General features: G+C 49.4%; 1 protein-coding gene across 9 annotated transcripts in view; it reads right to left on the reverse strand.

Annotated features, from left to right (window-relative positions):
* The window catches only part of LOC119972279 (receptor-type tyrosine-protein phosphatase mu-like), a 985,231-nt gene that overhangs the window by 44,463 nt on the left and 923,794 nt on the right, over positions 1 to 16,974 (reverse strand). For all 9 annotated transcript variants that reach the window (XM_038808716.1, XM_038808713.1, XM_038808721.1 and 6 more), the window contains 3 exons: positions 8,305 to 8,421; positions 6,946 to 7,100; positions 4,317 to 4,452 (listed from right to left, as the gene is read on the reverse strand). In XM_038808716.1, the coding sequence (XP_038664644.1) occupies positions 4,317 to 4,452; positions 6,946 to 7,100; positions 8,305 to 8,421 (408 nt within the window). The remainder of the gene's footprint in view (positions 1 to 4,316; positions 4,453 to 6,945; positions 7,101 to 8,304; positions 8,422 to 16,974) is intronic.

The following is a 16,974-nucleotide window of genomic DNA, read 5'->3' on the forward strand; positions in this document are numbered from 1 at the left end:
CCACCTGAACTCTTCCCTCGCCCCTCCTCGGTACATCAGCAATCCCTCCGACCTGACAGCCATCATCCCTACAACCACCATCTGATTGCATTCCTGCAATACAGCTTCATGGGGATTGATCTCATCTGACTGCAAATATCAACCAAAGACAGAGCAAAAAACACCCACAATTTAATTGATATTTAGTGCCCATCTTGTGTGCATGTTTAGTTATCGCAGAAACTCCACTCTACTTGCAAACTACCAAGCCATTACCAACATTCATTTTCTCTTTAAAGTCCCCGAGCAGGTTTCTCCATTGCAGACGCCAATATCGTAATCCCTTCCGATGCCCAAATCGGGGGCGGCGCCTGTTTCACGCCGGTTTACGAGTCTCCGCCCCCTCCGAAATGGCATCATCTCGGACGGGGCGGCCGCACACTGTTGGAAAGGCATTGGCGCATCATCGGAACCCCCTCCCCGATGCTCCGCCCCCGATGGGCCGAGTTCTCGACGGAGCAGTATACTTGGGGCTGGTTTAGCCCAGTGGGCTAAACAGCTGGCTTGTAATGCAGAACAATGCCAGCAGCGTGGGTTCAATTCCCGTACCAGCCTCCCCGGAGGCACCGGAATGTGGCGACTACGGGCTTTTCACAATCACTTCAGTGAAGCCTACTTGTGACAATAAGTGATGATGATGCTATTTGTTTTCGGCGACCTCACATGTCGGCTGCAGACTGTGTCCAGCGCCGTCACAGTGGGGGGAAGAGTCATGCCGCTGGCCGGTGGGGCGGCTTCGGCGAGGGCTGGGGGGGACTGGTGGGGGGGGGGGGGGGGGTGGTCCGGGGGGGGGGGGGGGGGGGGGGTTACTGGGGAACATTATTTGGCAGGCCGGGTACACGCGTGACCAGCGCCATGTTGCACGGCGCGGCTGCCGCAGGCCGCCACTGTGAACATGTGTGGCCACGGACACGGCCAATCTCCAGCCAAGAGCTTTACCAAGCGCGGCTGCCAATCACTCAATGGTCCTCGCATAAAGCGCCACTGTTCACACATCAGCATCAGCACCTAGACTGGAAATTGGAGAATCCAGCCCCCCGTCTTTCAAGGAACTTTATGTTTGAATTTCTCCAGGCAGGTTTCGCCCCCTTGCTGCAGTGCTGAATTATCTCTTATTAAAGTCACAGTTGACATCCCACGTTACCATGACAAAGGTAAACTTGCCCTCCTTGTCCTTCTCAATCTGTCTGCAGCCTTTGACATGGTCAATCACATCATTCTCCTCCACCTTCTCCCCACTTTTGGGTGAACTGCGTGAGCAGGCAGTGCATTGTTGGGGGAGGGGTTCAGCCCTCGCATGTACTCGGATGGTCTCTACCAGCGTGACTCTGGCATGGTGGACCAAGGGGGCAGCTGACCATTTCAAAATCACTCAAGCATGTTTGATGTTTATAAACATTGCAATTCGAGCACTTCAGAGTTACTCAACCATGAAGAGAGATGAATGGAGCAACGCTGACAGCTGTGTGTGTGGAAGCTGTCAATCACGAATCACAACCACAAAAAAATCAATGTCAAAGAGAAATGAAAGAATGGCTTGCAGTTCAAAGATCTGAGGGTGTTCTCTTTCAAGGAATTGACAGGCGTTGCTTCCTCTGCCTGAGCCAGCAAATATATTTCCCAGCTGAGTGTTAAAGGAGTGATGTTTTTCACTGCCTCTGTCTGGACTGTTCTCTAGCATCTGGATAGGGGTCTTTCTTCTGGGGAGCTTCCTGACAGGCTTCTCTCTTCTGGGGAGGGGGGGTGCTCTTCCTGACAGAGGTCAGTTTTCTGAGGGGTCTGTGCGGGGTCCCTCTAATTAGGGGGTCTCTGTGGGGAGGGAGGGCTGGGGACGGTACTGGGCGATGGAAGACGGGAGTATGCAGAAAATGCAGGGGTGAGGGGCTGAGTTGCGATGCCAGAGGGGCTGGATTGTGAGGGGGGGGGGGGGGGGGTTGTTGATGAAGAGTGACTATTGTTTGGTGTTGACGAAGAGTGACTAATATTTGGTGTTGATGAAGAGTGGCTATTGTTTGGTGTTGATGAAGAGTGACTAATATTTGGTGTTGATGAAGAGTGGCTATTGTTTGGTGTTGATGAAGAGTGACTATTATTTGGTGTTCATGAAGAGTGGCTATTGTTTGGTGTTGATGAAGAGTGGCTATTGTTTGGTGTTGATGAAGAGTGGCTATTGTTTGGTGTTGATGAAGAGTGACTAATATTTGGTGTTGATGAAGAGTGGCTATTGTTTGGTGTTGATGAAGAGTGGCTATTGTTTGGTGTTGATGAACAGTGGCTATTGTTTGGTGTTGACGAAGAGTGGCTATTGTTTGGTGTTGATGAAGAGTGGCTATTGTTTGGTGTTGATGAACAGTGGCTATTGTTTGGTGTTGATGAACAGTGGCTATTGTTTGGTGTTGACGAAGAGTGGCTATTGTTTGGTGTTGATGAAGAGTGGCTATTGTTTGGTGTTGATGAAGAGTGACTATTGTTTGGTGTTGATGAAGAGTGACTATTGTTTGGTGTTGATGAAGAGTGGCTATTGTTTGGTGTTGATGAAGAGTGACTAATGTTTGATGTTGATGAACAGTGGCTATTGTTTGGTGTTGATGAAGAGTGGCTATTGTTTGATGTTGATGAAGAGTGACTAATGTTTGATGTTGATGAACAGTGGCTATTGTTTGGTGTTGACGAAGAGTGACTAATGTTTGGTGTTGATGAAGAGTGACTATTGTTTGGTGTTGATGAAGAGTGACTATTGTTTGGTGTTGATGAAGAGTGACTATTGTTTGGTGTTGATGAAGAGTGACTAATGTTTGATGTTGATGAACAGTGGCTATTGTTTGATGTTGACGAAGAGTGACTATTGTTTGGTGTTGATGAACAGTGGCTATTGTTTGGTGTTGATGAACAGTGGCTATTGTTTGGTGTTGATGAAGAGTGGCTATTGTTTGATGTTGATGAAGAGTGACTAATGTTTGATGTTGATGAACAGTGGCTATTGTTTGGTGTTGACGAAGAGTGACTAATGTTTGGTGTTGATGAAGAGTGACTATTGTTTGGTGTTGATGAAGAGTGACTATTGTTTGGTGTTGATGAAGAGTGACTATTGTTTGGTGTTGATGAAGAGTGACTAATGTTTGATGTTGATGAACAGTGGCTATTGTTTGATGTTGACGAAGAGTGACTATTGTTTGGTGTTGATGAACAGTGGCTATTGTTTGATGTTGACGAAGAGTGGCTATTGTTTGGTGTTGATGAACAGTGGCTATTGTTTGATGTTGACGAAGAGTGACTATTGTTTGGTGTTGATGAACAGTGGCTATTGTTTGATGTTGACGAAGAGTGGCTATTGTTTGGTGTTGATGAAGAGTGGCTATTGTTTGGTGTTGATGAACAGTGGCTATTGTTTGGTGTTGACGAAGAGTGACTATTGTTTGGTGTTGATGAAGAGTGGCTATTGTTTGGTGTTGATGAAGAGTGGCTATTGTTTGGTGTTGATGAAGAGTGACTAATGTTTGATGTTGATGAACAGTGGCTATTGTTTGGTGTTGATGAAGAGTGGCTATTGTTTGGTGTTGATGAAGAGTGACTAATGTTTGATGTTGATGAAGAGTGACTAATGTTTGGTGTTGATGAAGAGTGACTATTGTTTGGTGTTGATGAAGAGTGACTATTGTTTGGTGTTGATGAAGAGTGACTAATGTTTGATGTTGATGAACAGTGGCTATTGTTTGGTGTTGATGAAGAGTGACTAATGTTTGGTGTTGATGAAGAGTGGCTATTGTTTGGTGTTGATGAAGAGTGACTATTATTTGGTGTTCATGAAGAGTGGCTATTGTTTGGTGTTGATGAAGAGTGACTAATATTTGGTGTTGATGAAGAGTGGCTATTGTTTGGTGTTGATGAACAGTGGCTATTGTTTGGTGTTGATGAAGAGTGGCTATTGTTTGGTGTTGATGAAGAGTGGCTATTGTTTGGTGTTGATGAACAGTGGCTATTGTTTGGTGTTGACGAAGAGTGACTATTGTTTGGTGTTGATGAAGAGTGACTATTATTTGGTGTTGATGAAGAGTGGCTATTGTTTGGTGTTGATGAAGAGTGACTATTGTTTGGTGTTGATGAAGAGTGGCTATTGTTTGGTGTTGATGAAGAGTGACTAATGTTTGGTGTTGATGAAGAGTGGCTATTGTTTGGTGTTGATGAAGAGTGGCTATTGTTTGGTGTTGATGAAGAGTGACTATTATTTGGTGTTGATGAAGAGTGGCTATGATTTGAGGAAGATTTGGAATTGGTACCTCCGTCTGGACCATGTTGACTCTGCGGGATCGTAGTTCTCGAACACAGTTGAAGATATCGACAACTCCTTCCCTCTCTGCCATGTCCAACATGATGTCAATCACCATGAAGCAGCCTGTCCTTCCTGCCCCAGCACTGAATGGAAGAGAAACTAAATTAATATTACCACACCGACTGCCAGAGACACTTAAATAGTGAATATTTGAAACGGAATGTAATGATTCATCCTTTTGTCTTTTTAGCCACTGTAGTGCCCATGAAATTACTACAATTTATGACAAACTAAATTACCCTGGATCTGTTAATGGTCTTCATTAATTTGGATGTTGTCAGATAGATACAACTTATCATTGCATTATCCTCCTCTTATTGCAAGATATTTTTTGAGTAAATTAAATCTGTGTGGTTGCCTGAAATCAATCACATGAAATAGATACAGTCTTGCATTTATAAAGCGCCTTTTTTAACCTTGGGATATTATACAGTGTTTACAGCCAAGGCCAAGGAAGAACTTTAAAAATGTAGGAAAGGGGGGGGGGGGGGCAGACAATTTGAAGGCAGCAAGATCCAGTAACAGAAGCATAATAATGACTAGATAATCTGTTTAGTGATGTTAGTTGCAGGAAACATATCTGTTTGGTCACACCTACAGAATGGTAAAGAAGTTGAGGTGAATTTACCAAGAGCATTCAAGTGCAAAGTTTTTAACTTGCTGGATGGATACGGAATTGGCATTATCGATCAATGGACGTATAAAATCAGTGCTTTCTATAATAACCAGCGTGTACAACATCCATTTTATGCCTGGGCATCTAAACCCAATATATTGCAATTGTCATAATAGGAAAGTGGTCAATTTATTGCAACTATATTCTTTTTGAAAATTTCACTGTCATAATAGGAAAGTGATCAATTTATTGCAACTGTATTCTTTTTGAAAATTTCAGAAGTGAGATCGATAGATCTTTGTTCGGTAAAAGTGGGAAGGGACATTTTTACGGTTGCCTAGAGACGACCTACTTTTAGAAAAGAAATTCAAACTTCCCGTTAATAGTTGAAAGAATGAGACATCAAGGTTTCATGTAACAACTGACTAAAAGCACTATTAACTAAACATCATCTTTGTCGTCAACTTATATTTAAAACCATAGTCTATGATACCCCTTCTTATTCTTAGCCCAATTAAAAAGCATACCTCACAGTATGCTTTCAATGTCCTACATGTAGACATTCAACTTTCCCAGAATCAATTAAAGAGACTTTTAGCTTTTTAGTCAGGTTTTCCTTTCCTTGAGAGTCTCCCTCTAGCCCATACAAGGTAACTCTTCCAGCCTCCTTTTAATTCCCCATTAATTTGGTGTTTTCAATCCAAGGATGAGCTCCCACCCATAATGCTGCGTGGTGAGCCATAGAAACATCCTTTGTTGCCAGCAGCTCCCTTTCTCCCAGAACCTGGCAAACTAAATACACTGCTTGTGATATTCAGTGATACTCTATGAAAACCCCTAATCCGGCGCGGGATTCTCTAATCCCGCGGCAGAGTGTCCATGCCATCGTAAACGGCGTCACGGTTTACGACGGCGTGAACGGGCCGAGCCGAGGATTAATTCTGGCCACTACAGGCGGCCAGCACAGCACTGGAGCGGTTCACGTTGCTCCAGATGCCGATCCCGGCGGGAACTGGGCGCCGCGGGATCCGCGCATGCACAGTGGCCTCCTTCAACGTACCGGTCCCGACGCAACATGGCACAGGTGTACAGGGGCAGGCGCGTAGGAAAGGAGGCCCCCAGCCAGAGAGGCCGGCCCACCGATTGGTGGGCCCCGTTCACGGGCCAGGCCACGTCGGAGGCCCCCCCCCCGGGATCAGACCCCCCTCCCCCCCCACAGGCCGCCCTCCGACCCTTCAATGCCGAGTTCCCGCCGGCTGCAAGCAGGTGTGGACAGCGGTGGCGGGACTCGCCGTTTTTACGACGGCTGCTCGGCCCGGCATCGGCGGGCCGGCCGCGTAGAGAGGCCCCCGACCGGCGCCACGCGAACCACACCAGCGCCAATACCGCCGATTCTCTGCGTCGGGGCGGCGTGGCGCGATTCGCGCTGGTCGTGGGGTTCTCCGGCCTGACCCCGGGCTGTGGGAATCCCACCCTCGATCGTTATAATAGCTCCACCTGCCAGGGCAACATGACTCAAATGGGCCTTATAACAAGGTAGAAATGCTAATTTGATACGTTTGAGAGCTTATTCACAGCTTAAAGCACATCTGTTCACAAGGTGACATTCTCAACAACTTTTTGGGATTTTGGAGACTTGGTCTCCATTTTTAACACTCAGGCTGTTGCAAGCATAAATACCTTGCGCTTTATTCACAGAAAAAAAGGTTTACCTTTTAGCTTCAGTGATCAAACTGCCCAAACTTACTGTCAAGCAGAACAGGTCACATGACCCCCTTCATTTGAACTTACATTAAAGATACAGTCCCAAAGCAGAACAAATTTACAAACCTCATAATTGTAACAATACGGAACCAAGGTGGGTAAATTGAATTGAAGTACAGATCAGCCATTGTGTGGGACAGGTTGAATGGCAAACTCCTGTGCGCTGCTATGTTCTTATGAAAGAGGCTGCACCTACCTGCAATGTATCACTATAGGCCCAGCACCCGCCGGATTCTTTGACTTTACTCGCCGTACAAAACCCAGCAGCCCTGTGGCATGGTATGGAACACCATGGTCTGGCCATCCAGTGAAGTGGAGCTGTCGGATCTCTCGGATCTCATGAGCACCTCTCTGTTGGGTGAAAAAGTTGCATTTGTCTCTTTCAGAAATGACAGGACTATGATGGGACGCAATAACGTGGATGATAAAATGCAACAGAAATGCAGAAGAGAAAGATGAGCAGCCTTCATTACTCACATGCAAATTTCACAACATCGATAAAGCTATTTTTAAAAATAGAGTCAAATTATAGTTAGCTCCTGATATGAGAGACGTCACATTTACAAGATAGAAGCTCGCGCAGAGATAAGAGAATTAAGGCAGCAGGAATTTGCTTTCTGGTAGCAAGAATTCAAACTGAGAGACCAGGAATTCATATGGCAATAACAGGGATTTGCACTGAGGTGGCAAGAACTCACACAGAGATACGAGGAATTCACATTGAGATAAGAGGAATTGAAATAGGAATTCACATCATGTGCAACCTTGTAGATGGTAGTAACTTCCCTTTGTGTTTCTAAGGCTCCATTTTCTACAAATGCATTCCCTATTCGAAGGGGATTTGTCTCTGTGTGAACCACAACTTTATGTGTGGGGAAAAAATAACTTGCATAAGGTGTTAAAGATTCAAATACTGGTCTGACGATCAGCAATGCACATCTGCACTCACTCAGGTCCACATAAGTGGAAAAGACCTTGCCTCTAAACCTTGATATTGTCTCGTAATCGTCAACCCATTGCTTAGAAATAATGGAGCCGCCCGGACATGATGCTTCAAACATGCGCAAGGAAAGAAAGGAAGTGGGCAAGATAGGTTCAAATCCGTAATGATTCCGACCTTGGGTGACTGTGTTGCATTTGCAAATTCTCGACGTGTCCGCGTGGGTTTCCTCCCACAGTCCAATGATGTGCAGGTTAGGTGAATTAGCCGTGCTAAATTGCCCCTTAGTGTTCAAAGGTTAGGTAGGATTACAGGGTCGAGGATTGGGCCTTGGTCGGGTGCTCTTTCGGTGGGCTGGTGCAGACTCGTTGGGCCGAATGGCCTCCTTCCGCACTGTAGGGGCTCTATGATCCTACGATATGTATCGGTTTCACCATTGTTAAATAGCCACCAATTTGAGATTGATAGAGCCCTTGAATTACAATTCTGAATATGGGACAAGTGCTCGTAAATGGGATTAGCGTGAGATTAGTGGTGGTTATTGTCGGTGACAGACTCAATGGGCCGAAGAGCCTTCTCTGCGCTGCACGACTCTATGACATTAAAAAGGTTTACCTTCTCCACTGCAAATGTTCTTATGACATATTCAGCCAACAGTTCTGTCTCAATGAGAGTTACTTTGATGTCGCCATAGATTTCAGTGTCATCTGGCCAATACTTGCAGCACTTTACCTGTCGGCAGAGAGCAATATTAAGATCATCAGCAATTACAGGGTATTTTTTAAGTTTCTGTAGTTTGGTATTAAAGGAATTATTTAAAACAGCTGAAGTTGATGCAGATGAAGAAATTAAATTCATCTCCAGAAATAAAACAAAACAGCCCTGGGATAATGTTCAGAGCATGTTGTCAGTGCTTCAGCTCCCTTTATTAATAGAGATACAGCCGTAGGAGATGAGTTTATCTATTACCGTGGCAATCTCTTTTCAGTTTTTTTTCTACTGCGGCAGAACATTATCTCACGGCTGGTTTAAGCCGCTATTCTCTAAGCCTTTTGCAGATTTGTGAAATTGCCAATTTGTCCTGCAAGTTTTCCACAAAAGCAATTGTCAAAGATTTTGCAGAGTGTCTGTCAATTGCACCTGAATCGAAAATACATCCTGCAGCTAATTTTCAGAATCCTGATATTATTCATACGGAAACAGTGACCTGTATATTAGCAATCCGGTGCAATTCACTCAACTTCTGCACGTTGACAGTTTTCTGAGATTTCAATTGGTGGCATTTTCAGTTCGTAATATTGACCCTGTAACCTGTTTGTGTGCCACATAACATTGGAATTGGTTTCATTTCTTACGCCACATTGTTCCTTTCTGTCCTCCTTGAACTGGTGAAGAATCTCAGCAAAGCAAACATGTACACCCCTTTCACACGGTGAAGAGAAGATATTCAATTCTGAATCATTTCCGCAGGACTAGATGGAAAGGTATGCTCTTGTTGGATAATTTTATTTTACGATTAAGAAAGTCTTGATTTCAGCACTTCTAGTCAAACTATTTTGTTGGAAGGCGGTGACAATTAGAGCGGTGCACAAGTTTCTGCTAAACCTCTCAAGCTTAGTCAGATATCATCAACATTGAGTTTTTAAAATAACCCATCGCTATTTCGTTTTGCCGATATTTCAGGCGGCAACTGGTTCATTAGGCTCCCTACATCGCTCAGTTCAATGTTCTCTTGACACCTTGGGCGGGATTCTCCACGAACCAGCGAGGCAGGCCACTCCAGCGCCGTGGAGTGATGTGAACCACTCTGGCGTCGGGCCGCCCCGAAGGTGTGAAATCCTCCGCACCTTCAGGGGCGAGGCCGGCGCTGGAGCGTTTGGGGCTGCGCCAGCCGGCACGGAAGGGCTTGGCACCATGCCAGCCGGCGCCGAAGAGCCTCCGCCAGCCGGCGCGAGTTGGCGCATGCGCGGGAGCGCCAACGTGTGCTGCCGTCGTCCCAGCGCATGCGCAGTGGGGTTCTTCTCTGCACCGGCCATGGCGGAGGTTGACAGCGGCCGGTGGGGAATAAAAGAGTGCCCCCACGGCACAGGCCCGCCCGCGGATCAGTGCACCCCAATCGTGGGCCAGGCCACTGTGGGTGCACCCCCCCCACCCCCCCCCACCCCCCCCCCACCCCCCCAACCCCCCCCCCCCACCCCCCCCCACCCCCCCAACCCCCCCCCCCCCACCCCCCAGGGCCAGATCCCCCCACGCCCCCACGAGGACTCTGCAGGCTGCACGTGGAGCCAGGTCCCGCCGGTAAGGACTTGTTGTGATTTACACCAGCAGGACCCGTCAAAAACTGGCAGCCACTCGGCCCATCGCGGGCGGGAGAATGGCCGCGGGCCGCTGCCAGCAGCCGCCGACTGGCGCGCCGTGATTCCCACCCCCGTCAAAACCCCGACGCCGGGGAATTCGGCAGCCGCCAGGGGCGGGATTCACGCCGCCACCCGGTGATTCTCCGACCCGGCGGGGGGTCCGAGAATCCCGCCCTCTCTCCTGGTACCTCATTTTTTGGTGCAGTACAGCTGTGACAGCAGGTCAAGAGTAATGTTTCTCATGTATAAGGTCAATGCACAAAGTAGGTTCGAAGATGTTATGGGCTAAGGTTTTGAGAACCCCAAAGTGTATCATGGAGTTCACCTGACCCACAACTTTGAATAGATTGTGGTTATGGGGAGCACATGGGCCCACCTTACAGGTGGGATCCACCAGAGATCCACAGTACTTTGAAATTAAAACAATGTTTATTTATGAAACCAGTTAACACTTTATAAACCCACAGCAAACATCTTAACAACTATCAACACCAATCCTCCCCACAGATACAATATTCTATAAGTAAACCTTAAACCTTCCTTATCAACATCCATGTGACAAAAGACCCTTTTAACACTGAGATCAGGTTTAAATTCACTACTGAGAGCAGTCAGCACTCTGAAATCACCCAATTGATCTGGAGACAGTCTTTAGTTTGCAGAGAGAGATCCTTATACAGCTCCTTGTTTTGCCAGCAGCTATCCAGCTCTCAAAACAAAACTAAAACACACCCTGTGGCAAACAGCCTAAAACGAAAGTAAAGCAGACAGACAGCCCAGCTCCACCCACACTCTAACATCGCTGATAAACACCCATTTCTTAATGGTACATCCACTACAGATATTTTTTATAAACACCCATTTCTTAAAGGTACTCTCACATGACAAAGGCAACCTGGACATAACCGAAAAGAGATGTATGGTTGTCTTATTAGTAAGTTCACTTTAACTCTGTTAAAAAACACATGTCCCCTCAGCTCTTCCTGGATGGATGGTCAGCCATTGATGGTTTGTGTTAATCTGGTAATCACCACCATCATCATCCCTGCACATGTCCACTGGCAGCACAGATCTCAAGCCTAGGGATCAAGAGGCCATCAGCAGTGGCACAATTGTCCTCAACCACAATCTGCAACCCCATGGCCCGGCACATCTCACACTCTGCCATTACCATCAAGCCAGGGGATCAAACCTGGTTCAATGAAGAGTGAAGGAGGGCATGCCAGGACCAACACCAGGTATACTGAAAAATGAGGTGGAAACCTGGTGAAGCTTCAACGCTAAACAGCATAACCAGCAAGTGACAGACAGAGCTAAACAATCCCACAACCAACAGATCAGATGTAAGCTCTGCAGTCCTGCCACATCCAGTCGTGAATGGTGGTGGACAATTAAACAACCAACTTGAGGATGAGGCTCCTCAAACATCCCCATCTTCAATCAAGGGGGAGTCCAACACATCAGGGCAAAAGACAAGCCTGAGGCAATTGCAACAATATTCAGCCAGAAGTGCCAAGTGGATGATCCATCTCGGCCTCCTCCCAAGATCTTCAGCATCACAAATGCCAGTCGTCAGCCAATTCAATTTACTCCGCATGACAGCAAAAAATGGTTGACGGCACTGGATCCTGCAAACGCTATGGGCACTGACAATAGTCCGGCAATAATACTGAAGCCTTGCACTTCAAAACTATCTGCGTCCCTGGCCCAGCTGTTTTAGTACAGCAACAATGCTGACATCTCCCAGACAATGTGGAACTTTCCCAGGTATGAAATGTCCATAAGAAACAGGATATATCTTGTTATGTATCTGGGAATACATTCCAGCTGGTTCTGCGTCATGTGGTGTGTAGTACCGTCAGCAGAATGTTTGCGTGGGCTTTGAGCAGATTACCATCATTAGTATATAAGCAACACCTCTTCAGAAACCTCTCATCATGTTTTAAAAGAATACAGAATATGAGCACCTACATACTTTTTTTCGCTTTGCAGCAACAAAGAAATATTACAGAATCATAGAATCCCTACAGTGCTGAAAGAAGCCATTCGGCCCATCGTGTCTGGACCAACCCTTAAAGAGCGTTATACCTGGGTCCACTCATTTGTCTACTCCGCTCTATCCCCGTAACCCCATAACCTAACCTGCACATCCCTGGACACTAAGGGACAATTTAGCACGGCCAATCCACCTAACCTTCATATCTTTGGACTGTGGGAGGAAACCGGAGCACCAGGAGGAAATCCACGCAGACATGGGGAGAACGTGCAAACTCCACACAGACTGTCACCCAAGGCCAGAATTGAACCCGGGCCCCTGGCACTGTGAGGCAGTAGTGCTAACCACTGTGCCAACGCGCCGCCCAGAAGAGAAAACTGGCGATGAAGATTGAGGCAGAAAAATCACTGGAAAGAACATTTTCGTCAACTAATTATGGGAGGGCACAGGGAGCGAACGGAAGATTCTCTGGACAGGACTCACACACATCGGGCGAAGCACTGCTGCTGATGCAAAGGTTTAACAAAAGTTTTCGACAGAAACTGTGAATAAGAAAACAAACAGTTAAGGAAGACTTGCTTGTGTTGAAATAAGTGGAATCTGGGCTGCAGAGAACGTGCTGTGGTAAAGCTACATGGGCTTCGGGAAATGGGCCACTACCCGGTCGAAAAGTTGAAATGTACTCTGGCAGAAAAGGGAAATATTTCCTAGCTGCTTGTTCAAGCGATTGTTAGTGCCACATTTTTCAACACAATAGGAAGAGAGGAATGTAGACCCGAAGAGCCGGGACCCAAAAATGGCAAAACAAACTTCACCACGGACATAGATGATGAGGTTTATGAAACTTGGAGTTTCATATGGAGAAAGAGTCCAGTTACCTTTAATAGCTAATCAGAAACCGGAGGACCTAAAGGTTGCCACAATTTTCATCTCAGTTGACCAAAAAGTGTCCGTGCTGCTACAGACTCTTTTTTACCCAGCAAAATCAGGAGACAAGTGTCATGTGGATGTACCTTTAAGAAATGGGTGTTTATCAGATAGCTGCAGTGGTGTCAGTGTGTGGGTGGAGCTGGGCTATCTTTCTGTTTTTTTACTTTCGTTTTGAGTTGAAAAGCTGCTTTGTGCCTCTGCTTTTGTTTTCAGTGTTGGAGAGCTGTATTCAAAGCAAGCAGATGTGTAATGATCTCTCTCTCCACAAGCTAAAGAATGTCTTCAGCTCACTTGATGATTTCAAAGTAATACCTGTTTCTGTCGAGAATTTAAAACTTTGTTAAAATGGTTTAACTTATGGATGTTGCTAGGAAATGTATTAAGGGTTACCTATAGAGTATTGTATCTGTGGGGTTACATGTGTTGGTAGTTGATAAGATGTTTACTGTGTGTTTATAAAATGTTAACTGGGTTCATAGAATAAACATTGATTTGTTTTAAAAATACTTGAGGTCTCTGTTGCATAACACCTGGAGAGTGGGCCCTTGTGCTCCCCATAACCAAAATCTATTAAAGGTCGTGGGTCAGGTGAATTCCATGATACACTTTGGTGTTCTCTAAACCCTGGCCCATAACACAAGTCCTTCAGTGAATTAGTGAAAACCTTAGAGGCACATTTCTCTTCTAAACCATTATCGATTGCGGAAAGGTTCCGATTACACAGGCGTAGACAGGAGAAAGGTGAAACCATTTTACAGTTTGTAGTATCTTGAAGAAGATTAGCTAGACATTGTGAATTTGGTACAACACTTGATGATGCTGTTCGAGACAGGCTGGTTTGTGGATTAGGCAGTGAAGCAATTCAGTGGAAGCTGCTTCCTGTAAGGATTTAATTCTAAAAGCTGTTGTGGAATTTGCCACATCTATGGAGCTTGCCCGGCAACAAAGAGATATAACAAATCTAAACCAACCAATTACCACCCCATCAGTCTACTCCCGATCATCAGCAAAGTGATGGAAGGGGTTGATCACAGTGCAATCAAGTGGCACTTATGGTGATGCTGTTACTCAGTTTGTGTTCAGCCAGGGTCACTCAGCCCATGACCTTATTACAGCCTTGGGCTGATATGAATAAAACAGCTAAACACTAGAGGCAAGGTAAGAGTGACAGTCCTTGACATTGAGGCAGCATTTGACTGAGTATGGTATCAGGGTGCCTGAGCAAAACTAGTATCAATTGGAATCAGGGGGAAATCTCTCTGCTGCTTGCAGTCACACATGACACAAAGGAAGATAGTTGTGATGGTCGGAGGTCAGTCATCTCAGTCCTGGGACATCACTGCAGGAGTTCCTCAGGAGAATGTCCCAGACCCAACCATTTTCAGCTACTTCATTAAAGACCTTCCCACATCGTAAATTCATAAGTGGGGATGTCCACTGATGGTTGCACTATGTTCATCTCCATTTGTGATTCCTCAGATATGTAAGCAGTCCAGTCCATGCCGATATGTAGCAAGACCTGGAAAACACTGAGACTTGGGCAGATAAGTGTCAAGTAGCGTTTGTTTCACACAAGTGAATGACATCTCCAACAAGAGAGGATCTCGCAGCTTCAATGGCATTACTATTGCTGAATCCCCCACAATCAACATTCTTGGGGTTACCATTAACCAGAAACTGAACAGCATTACAGTAGTCCCCCGTTATACCGCGCTCCGCAATACCGCGGTTCGCGATATACCGCGGGGGGGCTTATGGACCCCAACTATCAGTTGTGTCAATTTCAGCGGCCCGCTGATTATTTCAGTGAGAGCAGCTTCCCTCTCTGGATCAAAGTGAGCCGGCCGCTGAAATTGACACTGCCGGCTGCTCTCTCCCTCCAATCAGAAACATTAAAACTTAAAAGTTGGATTGGAGGGAGAGAGCAGCCGGCAGTGTCAATTTCAGCGGCCGGCTCACTTTGATCCGGAGAGGGAAGCTGCTCTCTCACTGAAACAATCAGCCGGCCGCTGAAATTGACACTGCCGAGGGGGGGGGGGGGGGGGGGGGGGGGGGGGTGTTGGGGGGGAGAAGAGGGGGGGCGGGTGTTGGGGGGGGAGAAGAGGGGGGGGGGGAGAAGAGGGGGGGGAGAAGAGGGGGGGAGAAGGGGGGGAGAAGAGGGGGGGAGAAGAGGGGGGGAGAAGGGGGGGAGAAGAGGGGGGGAGAAGAGGGGGGGAGAAGAGGGGGGGGGGGTGTTGGGGGGGGGAGAAGAGGGGGGGCGGGTGTTGGGGGGGGAGAGGAGGGGGGCGGGTGTGGAGGAGACCCCCCTGTGGGTGTGGGGGAGACCCCCCCTGGGGGTGTGGGGGAGAGAGGGTGGACCTGCGGGTGTTGGGGGAGAGAGGAGGGCCCTGCGGGTGTTGGGGGAGAGAGGGGGGCCCTGCGGGTGTTGGGGGGGGAGAGGAGGGGGGCGGGTGTTGGGGGGGGGAGAGGAGGGGGGCGGGTGTGGGGAGAACCCCCGTGGGTGTGGGGGAGACCCCCCCTGGGGGTGTGGGGGAGAGAGGGGGGCCCTGCGGGTGTTGCGGGAGAGAGGGGGGCCCTGCGGGTGTTGGGGGGGGAGAGGTGGGGGGGCGGGTGTTGGGGGGGAGCGGGTGTGGGCGGGTGTGGGGGAGACCCCGCTGTGGGTGTGGGGGAGACCCCCCTGGGGGTGTGGGGGAGAGAGGGTGGACCTGCGGGTGTTGGGGGAGAGAGGAGGGCCCTGCGGGTGTTGGGGGAGAGAGGGGGGCCCTGCGGGTGTTGGGGGATGGGGGAGGAGAGGGGGGGGGGAGGGGGCGAGCCGGAGGGTGTGGGGAGGGGGCGAGCCGGAGGATGTGGGGTGACAGGGGGCGAGCTGGACGCTGTGGGGGAGAGCAGGAGGGTTTGGGGGAGAGGGGGAGAGGGAGAAGAGGGGAAAGGGTGTGGGCGGGTGTGGGGGAGACCCCGCTGTGGGTGTGGGGGAGACCCCCCTGGGGGTGTGGGGGAGAGAGGGTGGACCTGCGGGTGTTGGGGAGAGAGGAGGGCCCTGCGGGTGTTGGGGGAGAGAGGGGGGCCCTGCGGGTGTTGGGGGATGGGGGAGGAGAGGGGGGGGAGGGGGCGAGCCGGAGGGTGTGGGGAGGGGGCGAGCCGGAGGGTGTGGGGTGACAGGGGGCGAGCTGGACGCTGTGGGGGAGAGCAGGAGGGTTTGGGGGAGAGGGGGAGAGGGAGCGAGCGGAGGGTGTGGGGGGAGAGGGGGCGAACCGGAGGGTGTGGGGGGAGAGGGGGCGAGCCGGAGGGTGTTGGGGGGGGGAGAGGGGGCGGGCCGGAGGGTGTGGGGGGAGAGGGGTCTAGTTGGAGGATGTGGGGGGAGAGGGGGCGAACCGGAGGGTGTGGGGGGGGAGAGGGGTCAAGTTGGAGGATGTGGGGGGAGAGGGGGCGAGCCGGAGGGTGTGGGGGGAGAGGGGTCTAGTTGGAGGATGTGGGAGGAGAGGGGGCGAACCGGAGGGTGTGGGGGGGAGAGGGGTCTAGTTGGAGGATGTGGGGGCAGAGGGGGCGAGCCGGAGGGTGTGGGGGGAGAGGGGTCTAGTTGGAGGATGTGGGGGAGAGGGGGCGAACCGGAGGGTGTGGGGGGGAGAGGGGTCTAGTTGGAGGATGTGGGGGGAGAGGGGGCGAACCGGAGGGTGTGGGGGGTGAGAGTGGTCTAGTTGGAGGATGTGGGGGAGAGGGGGCGAACCGGAGGGTGTGGGGGGGAGAGGGGTCTAGTTGGAGGATGTGGGGGGAGAGGGGGCGAGCCGGAGGGTGTGGGGGAGAGGGGTCTAGTTGGAGGATGTGGGGGGAGAGGGGGCGAGCCGGAGGGTGTGGGGAGGGGGCGAGCCGGAGGGTGTGGGGGGAGAGGGGACGAGCCGGAGGGTGTTGGGAGGGAGAGGGGGCGAGCCGGAGGGTGTGGGGGGAGAGGGGGCGAGCCGGAGGGTGTGGGGGGAGAGGGGGCGAGCCGGAGGGTGTGGGGGGGAG

The sequence above is a fragment of the Scyliorhinus canicula genome, chromosome 10 (assembly GCF_902713615.1).
Source record: "Scyliorhinus canicula chromosome 10, sScyCan1.1, whole genome shotgun sequence".
NCBI lineage: Eukaryota > Metazoa > Chordata > Chondrichthyes > Carcharhiniformes > Scyliorhinidae > Scyliorhinus > Scyliorhinus canicula.